The sequence below is a fragment of the Ostrea edulis genome, chromosome 6 (assembly GCF_947568905.1).
Source record: "Ostrea edulis chromosome 6, xbOstEdul1.1, whole genome shotgun sequence".
Taxonomy (NCBI): Eukaryota; Metazoa; Mollusca; class Bivalvia; order Ostreida; family Ostreidae; genus Ostrea; species Ostrea edulis.
Genome location: NC_079169.1, coordinates 23,873,824 through 23,885,391, shown reverse-complemented (window position 1 = coordinate 23,885,391; position 11,568 = coordinate 23,873,824). Strand labels below are relative to the sequence as shown.

Sequence of the window (11,568 nt, the reverse complement as noted above, 5' to 3'; positions counted from 1 at the left end):
AAATAATTATCTCTTGCACTAATTGAAGATTAATCGAAGATCAATTTTTTTTTTTTTTATTATCAATATTTTTTTCCAACCTGTTTTAAAGGCTGATTAAAATTACGACATTTGATACACACAATAAAATATTATTCAGTCTGTAATCTCAAGCGTTTACTTGAATCTGACAACGTGCCTCGTTTTGATCGGCAGGATGACGTAGTAGTTGTGGTGCTACTGCTGGTGTATCTCGAGGATCTCCACCTGCTACTACCGGTTCCACGTGACGTCTTCCGTATTTTCCGCCATCCACAAAACACTTTAGCAAATGTTCTACGAAATCTGCTACTGAAATACGAGTAAAGCAGAAAGTTTCCCGAAGCATTGATAATCACCAATAGATTACATATATTTCCTGATATGAGGATGAAGGTTGTCTGCGATTTAAGGAAGTTATTGGCGTCTAGGTAGGTCCTATACATTAGTAGAACGGTCCAGGGAAGCTGACATAGAAGGAAGATTAACACCACAGTAATCAGCATGGTGGTGACTTTGTGTTGCTCACTTTGCTGTCTCGAGTTTTCGCCCACCACGGAGAAATTTGACAACTGATGTCTCCGTTTGTTGGCCTTCCACACAGATTTGATTAATATACTGTTGAAAACAAAAAGAAAAACGAACGGGACTAGGGTGAAGAAAGTTACGTACCACCAGTAGTAACCTATTGAATACGACTCGGATTTCCCAAAGGCTGTTTGTTCGCAGGAATAAGAAGTCGTTCCATTGGTAGACGATTCCGCTATGTCCATTTCAAAGAACTCCGGGAATGTATTCACAAAAGAAACCACGAGGACGATGACTGACAGTATTTTGGCCTTGCCCACAGTGCACCAGACTTTTCCGCGCATTGGGTGGCAGACACCGATATATCTCTCAATTGTAAAGGCGACAGTCAACCAAACAGCAGTGTTCCCGAACAGATCCGAGAGGACTCGAGCTCGAGGTATGAAGTAGAAGGCCGATTTAGGCTGGTCGGAAATGTTGCAATGAATGAAGGATAAGGTCAAAGTAAAAATCAGGTAAAGCATGTCGCACACCGCTAGAGCAGACAAGTAGACGTTTGTAGAACTGCGCATCTTCCGGTTTCGCAGTACGATAATATTCAAAATGTTTCCAACAATCCCAGCTGTAGCAATGATAGGAATTAGAATTTGTTTTACAATTAATCTGGTTACTCTGAGAGATTCGGCTGTCTTTGTGGAGAGCGAAGATGAGTTCTCTAAATCACTGATAGTAACATTATAGACCAGCTCGGTCATGTTGTGCAGTCCTGTTACTGATGTTGACATCATTGAAATGAACCTGTAATCGAGAAATAAAAGACCTTTTCAGTCAATCAACCACGTTTTCACTATAACATCCTTTGTACACATACATAGAAGTCTTGTATGCGTCATCTGCGTGCACAGGCGCTAGAAAGTATGGCTGTGTTCCATATACGGGGATGTTCAATACAGGGATTTAGTTATCTGTAGGCTGTAGTAATTTTTTCCTTGTTTTAGGGATAAATTTAAGAGATTGTTGACATTTTCAAAACAAGTGTCTCGGCTTATCTCATCCTTCTGGTTTCTGAATCAAAGCAGGTCTAATTCAATCCTTTTGACCGAAAGTTCTCAGAACATTCTAAAGACTTGAACGAAGCTGCTTATGATATGGTATTTTAAAATGAAACATTTTTACAAAGATTGATAATTTAAAAAAGTTCTTGAAAATTGGAAATTTCTCGAGATTTAATGTTACAGATCCAGAGTTTATGGAGGCGTTATGAATTTATTGCTTTTAAATGAAAAGTTAACGAGCATCATTTACAAGGAAGAGAATGTTGAGCATTTGATTTATCTGGATCTGTAATATTAAATTCGTTCGATACCTGTAATACGCAATAGTTGTCTCATAAATAAACCCCCTATCTAGAGCAGCGTCCTATACGCTCTGATTGATATCCACGGCTTGGGGAGTGGGAGAGCAATTCTTATTTGTATCAAATTTGTTCCGGTCATAAAAAACATAGATACTTGAGAAGTCTGGAAAATCCCGCTAGTACTCTGTTCTATCATTCAAATCCCTAATCAATTACATTCTGTGAATGAAATCTATTGATTTGAAATAAAGTTTTACAATCTGTAGGCCATTTTAGCAGTGATAATTTGTGTTGAGTCAGTGGAATGACACTGGAGTATGATCTATGAACACTGCAGGATTACAGCTATCTCTCCTGTTCGCTCAGCCCTCTCCGCCACCAAGAAACTGCGACCGTTTCTATCAACGCGAAAAAGACTTGATTTTGTAAACTATAGGCAACGTCGTTGAAATATGATTAAAGGAATTCATTTCCATTATGGAATATCAAAAGCCGGGCTATGTCAATTCATGATAAATATAATTTCATTTAAGAAATAAATTTCATTTTTGAAAATGTATGAACTGCGATGATTCACGTCGGCCTACTTCATGACAAGTATGCCGGTATAACATCAACAAGTGACCCCGTTGAAAAACGACATCAGGGGTCATTTTTCAATGGATGTTTGGTCTTTCAACGTTGAAAATTGACCCAGACCGTTAATTAACTACCCTCCCAAACGTAAAATTTTGACTCTTGTTAAAAATTACCCTTAGAGATCATTTCTGGTGGGGGTCAAATTTCAACATTGAAAAATGACCTCAAATATACAAAATGTTTTCTGTACAGTCCGTGTCTTGGGCAAGTGTTGGGATCATGTCTCAACGTTGTAAAAACTACCCCAAATATACACAATGTTTCTTTGCAACCCCATGTCTAAGTCAAGTAGTAAGGGTCATATTTCAACATTTGAAAAAAATCCCAATGTACAAAAGGTTTTCTGTGCAGCCCTATCTCAGTCACGTGGTGGGGTCATTTTTCAATGTTGAAAAATGACCCCAAATATATATATAATGTTTTCATGCAATCCATATCTCAGTCAGGTAGAAGGGGGTCATAATTCAACATTGAAGGTACAGTTTCTACAATCATCTGGCCCAGAAAATGGATGATTTCAGTAGGAGTCCCAAAATCTGGCATTCAAATAAGGAACATATAAACAAACCCAAACTACGTTTATTTTGACCCAAAATTGCTTTGTGCTGTATCACAGGAGCGTGAAGTTGGCATAAAATTGCCAAAAATCAATGGGGAAAAAATTAATAAATTCAGGAGGTTTTCGTAGCAGAGAACATAGAGCCCATGTGTCAAGCAAATTCATATTCAAATACATTTTTTTTGTACATTTTTAATCTTCTATTAATACTGAATATTTTTTAAATTCCATTTTGCTCGACAGATGGGCACACCTTTTCCTAAGCAATAATCTGGATGAAATTTTTAAAACGGTTATCAAGCTCTTTTTGAAAAAAGGCGGGGAAAGTCTTATTCATGATGTAATAATGCTCTCAAATAAGCAATAACTGTACAAAAAGTAACCAGGTAGGTTGAATATAATTATGAATTATACATAATTTATTTTTTTAACCTTGCAGTACCATTTCTTGTGCATATTTCCTTCAACTTTTTAAGACAAAGATTATATTAAGATCTCTGTGAATATGACTTAGATGCACTAGAATACTGATAGATAAGTTCTGTGAATATGACTTAGATGCACTAGAATACTGATAGATAAGTTTGAATTCAGTTAATTGATTATTAACCAATTTATCTAAAATCACTACTGGTTCGAACCCTAACTTTTAAATCTGTACAATTACTAAATACTTTACTGCACCAATGATATGAAAGAATTACGAAATTTAGAGTATTTTTCGACAAATGGTAATTATTTTTAACAATTAGATATATTCATGTATTTGTCAGAATTGTGTTGATTTAAAAACTGTCCATCCATCACACAGGTAATTGCATCGCTTGGGGTCGAATTTACTATATAAAGAGTACTCTTTATATAGTAAATTCGACCCCAAGCGATGCAATTGCCTGTGATCCACCATCATCTGTTATGGTCACTGTTGCTACATTAAAAATGTATATATATATATATATATATAGGTCTATAAGTTAATAAAAACCGAGAGTGTCGGTCATCACATTGAAATGTTTGATAACGAAATTTAAGAGAATGTTCATATTATATATGCAATTTTAATTATCGAAATATATGTGTGTTTTATCTTTATAAAATTGCAACCTTTAGATAAAATGTTAAAAAAAAAAAAAAAAAAAAAAAATCAAATTTAACAAATATCTCGATAAACATAAAACATTGCTTATTGATAGGAAAATATACCCGATATATTCAAGAGAAAGAAAAACCAAATTTTATCAAACAAAAAATGTAATGGATTAAAATTTAAAACGTTTCTTAATTTTCGTACAATTATATGAGAAAAATTTAAAATTGGTAATCATTCAATGCTGAAAGATTGTTAAATGAACTTTCAAGAATCAATGTTAAAATATTAGCAATGCATGTATTCCAGTGTACAAACTGTACTGGACTTCAATGCTGTTTCAGCTTTGAAATGGTCAAATTTGCTAGTTTATCAATTCAAGATGCAACATATCATGTCTGTTACATCTATTGTTCTCACTGGTTGCATTTGTTTAACATGGAGATCCTGCGTTTAAAATGCTGTCCTTTCAATGTGGAAAATTTTTATATTTCGCTGTTGATACGTCGACGTCACGTTAACACTGAATTATCGTTTTTAAAGCTGGGTTGTTTAACAATTCAACCAATATATTCAATTCAACAAATCAACCATTTTCCAATGTATTCTCAACATTCAAACTCTGTTATCTCATTGCGGCATGTAAGCTGGAGTGTGTCCAATTAAAAAAAAAAAATTTTGTATGGGTAGATCTATTTATGTTTGGAATATAATAAATTGAAATATTTGTCCTTTTTGCGTTCTTTTATTAACAAATTAATTAAAATATATGATGAATTTATTTCGAAGAGGTGCTTGGTAGATGATAAGGAGTTCATGAAGCTGGAAATGAGAAAATGTATCGCTTTGTGCAATCGTCAATTACCAATTCAACAGACCTCGTTAATTATAAGGGGATCGTGTAGCCAATATGCAATCCGAAATCGATACAGTTCCTTAACAATATCGAAGAAGAGAGTTTTAGTTTCAGAGAGAAGTCATAAAAGAACTAAGTTTTAATCCGCTTTTAATAAGATAAGTTGCTCGCTCAATATCACACTTTTTTGTACCCAGTCAAAATGGTTTTTACATAAAATCTGCTTTAAACACGAACTTCGGATTATAAGAAAAACGATTTTCGTCATAAAATTAAGCCAACCAGGAGATTTTAATTGGAAAAGTATCCTAAAAGGATGAACACAAACTCATTTGGAAAGTGTTGGGAAGATTGGCTTGCTTGAGAGTGCAAGGAAATAGCTTTCTTAAAACTAAATTTTATGAGAAAATCTTTCGTCACGGTATTTTAATTTTTAACATTTCTGATATATGGATTCACGTAGGCAGTACTTGCGACATACTCCAGCATCAGATGAGTTGACGACAAATATAATGAGTAGGATAAAACGGAATACGTGATTAATGAGTGTAGAAACGATGTCTGTAATATTTGATCACGCACATCTCGCTTAATATCAACCCCTGAATGGTGGTAGTGTGAATGATACTCTGTTTTCGATGCATCAAGAATTTTGCTTAAAGGTATTATGAAATGAAAATCGGTATTTCATTTGATAGACATTTATAAAATTTGATTAATACCCCCCCCCCCCCCCCCAGTTTGTTTCTAGAGGTGCGACAGAACATGTAAAATCATAAGATATATACATGTAACAACTTCAATGTTGGGGCAAAGCATCCTTTTAAATTCTGAATTTTAACCTTTGAAAATCCATATATTCTCAAAGAGAAACTGAAATATCAAGTTTGTTGCTTAACACGTAGGAAAATTGAGTAGCAACTCAATTTCTGATGCAATTTATATAATGTGAAAGGGTAAATGGTCCGTAGAATATGGAATGAAAGGGACGTCAAATGCGTTTAATTAGATTTCCCCTAGCGTCCACGATGTCCTTGCGCTTTCCCATTTACTCTGCACAGAACACGCTAGATTGTGAAATATTGCTAGTGCTTGTGGTAGTGTTGTTTTCCTCTCATTAAAACGGTAAATCTCGGCAATTAGCGCTCCGCCGGATTTAGTGAGCGCTAAGTGTCACTTACTGCGCCAGAATAATTCCATCTGTCGTTTTTACAAACCCTGAAATATATATCCGTCTTGTCGTTATAGCAGACCAGAAAATCGCGCCCGTCAATTGTATCCGCGATACAATATAATCCCCCTAATATCTGTCTTGTACCAGCAGCGTTGAGCAGCCTCGGCGACCAAATATCTCACTGCATATTGTGCTTCCTTGTCTGAATGATTCACTACCACACAAACAAATGATTCGGTTCTAAATTCACTTAACGCACAAACAAAAGAATCTGTTCTGAATTCACTAAACACACAAACAAATGATTCTGTTTTGAATTTTCTTAACGTACAAATAAATGATTCTATTCTGAATTCACTTAACGCACAAACAAATTATTCTATTCTGAATTCACTTAACGCACAAACAAATTATTCTATTCTAAATTCAATTACCATAAATTTCTGTTCTGAATTACGGTAAGTTACAACAAACAATTAATGATTCTGTTTTAATGCAGTTACCACAAACAAATAAATCGATTCTATATCATTTATAATAAACAAACGATTCTGTTGATTATCTTCTGAATTTAGTTACCACAAACAATGATTCTGTTTTGAATTAAGGTACCACAAACAAAAAGTCATAAGTGAAATTACTTACCAACCTAGTTTCTTGTCTTCATTCGTCAACGGGCCGTTCTCTGAAATAACACAACGCTTAGAGGTTGCGATGTCCACACGGAGGGGAGGACAGTGGTTTGATGACGACAACAAGCTAATCCTTGTCTTTGTATGTAATTTCTGACTTCTGAGCAACGCTTTTACATAAAAGTATTAAACGTCAAGAGGCCTGAATTACACTGCTCAGATCATAGTTTCTGAACGGTAATCGTAGAGGTCTTTTGATTAAAGGTCTGGCAATAGGTCTCTGTGACCGAGTGTCTATACTTGATGCAAGTGGCCCTCCGGAGCACTGGTATCACCAATTTATTGCCAGCGATTAATTACGCCAGATCCTTCTATTCATATAACCTGTCCCTCGTCAACAAATCCCATTTCTTCCCATCTTAGATTTGTGTTATTGCATTTAAATTTGCTGCAGACGTAAAAAAGAAATAATAATACGGTTTTGGCGTCACTGGCTAACACAAGAAAAGATTAAGCTCTCTGTCCAAGTATCTCACTCCTTCTAAAACAATTGGGATAAACGAAATGGCGCATGGAACGTTACCATCTTTTACTGATGATTTTGTTGGAACACTTTTCACCTTCAGTATAAACACTATACAAATCTTCACATCAATACTCTCAGCTTTTTAAATTAAGATACCGTAAACGTTAGATCTGATCTGGACAGACGCTGCAGCAAACCTTTCCTAAGAACTGTGAGTTCTCTGCACGGAGCTGACTCGATATCTCGCTAGTAGGAGCGAAACTGATAGAATGGTACATTTTCCATAGTTGACAGTTTGTATTACTGTTTTTCGGTGAGCTATGGAGATACTTCAGAGTCCGATGCCATACATCATTTTGTTCTGACCATAAAACATTCAATCACAGAATATAGAATTCTAAGTGCAAAAGAAAACTCGGTTATATTCAATGTCCTTCTGTATCCTCGGTCATAGACCGTGGCGATAAAAGGGAATGAAAAAAAAACTAGTATGATTAAACAAGCGTTTCAAAGGAAATAGATACAATATTGAAATACAGTAATTCTAATAAAATATAATATTACAAGTACATGCAGTCATTAAAACTACTACATGTTGTATAGACATACAGACAGACGGACAGACTTATACATAAACTGTATACATACAGACTTATACAAATAGTAAGATTTATAGACGTACGAATACATACATACGTACTTACAAACATATAAATGTACTTATGTACTTACATATACACTGTACATGTAAATGAACACTTACATATAAATATTTAGATATATACATTCATACCATATTGAAAAATCTGCCTTTGTTGTAGATTTCATGTAAATAATTATAAGAAAACACGTTTCAGAAGAATGAGATCCTGGGTTTTTCCATTTCTGGAGTAAATTTTATGTACAGAAAACAAATTTCAGAACAATGAGATCCACAAGGTTTTCCATTTCTGTTGTAGATTTTGTTGTATATTTTGTAGAGAGGAGAAAATCTTTGGCTGGACCGGAAATCGAACCCGGGACCCCTGCATTACTAGTCAAGTGCTCTAACCACTGAGCTATCCAGGCCGATATCCACGGTCCGTATAGCCCTAATTACTACATTCCTCCCTCATTAATTAGTCTTCGCTCTCTTTCATGACACACAACCCAGATTCTTTTCGCCCCTGACAGGACCTTCACCTGCAAGTCGAGGGGTGGTCAACAGCACCAAATGTATTATATAGGAAAGAGGAGAAAATCTTTGGCTGGACCGGGAATCGAATCCGGGACCCCCGCATTTACTAGTTAGGTGCTCTAGCCACTGAGGTACCTAGGCCGATATCCACGGTCCGTATAGCCCTAATTACTACATTTTTATGTAAAGAAAACACATTTCAGAACAATGAGATCGGTAAGGGGGTGGGGGGTCCATTTCGTAGACATTGTGATATTTACAAAAACTAATACGCGGGTTTTGATTACATTAAACCAAATTAAATGCGAAGTTTGGGGTAATATCCTTGAAATAAGACACCTGGCCTGGAGGTTATAAAACTTTTTAAAGTGCATTTTTATACTCAAACTCGAACTACCGTGCTCTAAATCGTACTCATACTCAAATGAGAAGGTTATAGAATTTTAATGAAATCATTCTCATACTCAATTGGAGTGCATGCTCAAGATTTTTCGAGTATTCTTTAGAGCTTGCTCAGAGCTGTACTCAAAACAAACATGGCTGAGTATGAGTGCGGTAAAAGTTTTATAATCTCCAGGCCTGCCTACGGCATACGGTTCATTTCATCTCTAGTTCGCCAAGCGCTTTGAGGATTGGCTTCTAAAACCACCGGGTTGTTTAAAATATTTTAACCTCTGTTGAAGACTCCGGGTTGTGTTCCTGTGTGGGGTCTGGAACACCGATAACAGAGGTGTGGTCACGTGCCTAGGAGGAGTAAGCATATCGTGTTGACCGATCACACCCGCCGTGAGCCCCTATGTTTTGATTAAGTAAACGGAGTAATCCATAATCAAAATCAGTATGTAAAAAGAACAGCCTAACAATTGGTATGAAACACGTCAGACAGCATCGATCCAACGATAGGCTGTATCATTATAACGACCATAGAATTTGCGAAATGCTGACTTTAAACGAGCCTGTTGAAACCCCTGTAACATCAATTTATCTGTTAGTAGCCTGTCTTGGTTTAAGAATTGATCACACGCAGAGCATGCTCTTGCGTATTGAAGCAGTTGAGAGAAATAAACACCATATGCAAATGAAAATGGAATATTGCTACATAAATATGGGAAGTTGTCTATGGAAAAGCTTGTAATAAAATTAAGTTGTTAATTTGACGTTGACTTCTATGTTCAATAAAATAAATTATTATATAGCTCATGAAAAGGTGAAGAAAACAAACCAATCCTATACAGTTTAGAGTAAGGTAAACACGGACCCCTGGAAACACCGGTAACAAAGGTGTTTATAATAGTCTATTATAAAATCTGCGCAATATCTAGAGAATGTTAACGTTCACAGTGATTTTTTAAGGCCCATTTAAATTAAAATCACTGGTTCAATATCCTGAGAATTTATTGAACGCTAACTTTGCATTGCGTAAATTGTGTGCCCCCGAAACATTCCGAGTATGAGCGTTCAATGTTGACCTTACCGTAACGACGTAAACAAGCCGTAATGACGGGTTTAATATTGAACAGTTAAGAAATGCATGCTGATATTGCACACTTTCACCTTAGATGCCAATATGGATGAATTCTTGTCTATGTTGGAGTATTTTGAGTGAGAAGGGATATAATTAAACAACTAAATACTTTAGCTATATGATAAAAGGGTTATTGAACTTATATAGGTGAATATTGGCACGAGTTGGCTGTAAAAATTCACGAGCTTGCGAGTGCATTTTTACAGCCAACTCGTGCCAATATTCAACAATATAAGTTCAATAACCCTATAATATCCAAATATGAAGCAAATATGGAAGACTCTATGGTGTATTTTATTTCGACTTTATAAATACATTGTAAGTGACTTCATGTCGTCATTTTTAACTATTTTGACGACCAGTAATGATATTTCCAGTTGGATTATAGTTGGAAAAAAGAACCAGAATACGTAGGTGGATTAAGTATAAGAAGGTCTAAATTTTGGGACTATAAAGTTTAATTGTAATTTTAATAAGTTTGGATGCAATACTGTAGACTGAAAATATGATGGTTGGTTGTAGTCAGCAGGTGGCTGCATATTGTAGTCAACAGGTGGCTGTATATAGTGGTAGACAACAAATGACAGTAAGCAGAAGTAGTCAACAGGTGGCTGTATATAGTGGTAGACAACAAATGACAGTAAGCAGTGGTAGTCAACAGGTGGCTGTATATAGTGGTAGACAACGAATGAAAGTAAGCAGTGGTAGTCAACAGGTTACTGTATATAGTGGTAGACAACAAATGACAGTAAGCAGAAGTAGTCAACAGGTGGCTGTATATAGTGGTAGACAACAAATGACAGTAAGCAGTGATAGTCAACAGGTTACTGTATATAGTGGTAGACAACAAATGACTGTAAGCAGTGGTAGTCAACGGGTGGCTGTATATAGTGGTAGACAACAAATGACAGTAAGCAGTGGTAGTCAACAGGTGGCTGTATATAGTGGTAGACAACAAATGACAGTAAGCAGAAGTAGTCAACAGGTGGCTGTACATAGTGGTAGACAACAAATGGCAGTGGTAGTCAACATGTGACTGTATATAGTGGTAGACAACAAATGACAGTAAGCAGTGGTAGTCAACAGGTGGCTATATATAGTGGTAGACAGCAAATGGCCGTAAGCAGTGGTAGGTAACAGGTGGCTATATATAGTGGTAGACAGCAAATGGCTGTAAGCAGTGGTAGGTAACAGGTGGCTGTACATAGTGGTAGACAACAAATGACAGTATGCAGTGGTAGTCAACAGGTGGCTGTACATAGTGGTAGACAACAAATGACAGTAAGCAGTGGTAGTCAGCTCGTGACTGTACATAGTGGTAGACAACAAATGACAGTAAGCAGTGGTAGTCAACATGTGGTTGCACATAGTGGTAGACAACAAATGACAGCATGCAGTGGTAGTCAACAGGTGGCTGTATATAGTGGTAGACAACAAATGACAGTAAGCAGGGTAGTCAACAGGTCGCTGTATATAGTGATAGACAACAA

At 36.1% G+C, this 11,568-nt stretch overlaps 1 protein-coding gene across 1 annotated transcript; it reads right to left on the bottom strand.

Moving 5' to 3' along the window:
* LOC125683323 (FMRFamide receptor-like) lies at positions 1-1,334 on the bottom strand. Its single transcript, XM_048924372.2, has one exon. It carries the CDS (start codon positions 1,332-1,334, stop codon positions 132-134), a length of 1,203 nt encoding a protein of 400 aa, XP_048780329.1. The 3' UTR covers positions 1-131.
* Positions 1,335-11,568: the final 10,234 nt, after the last annotated feature.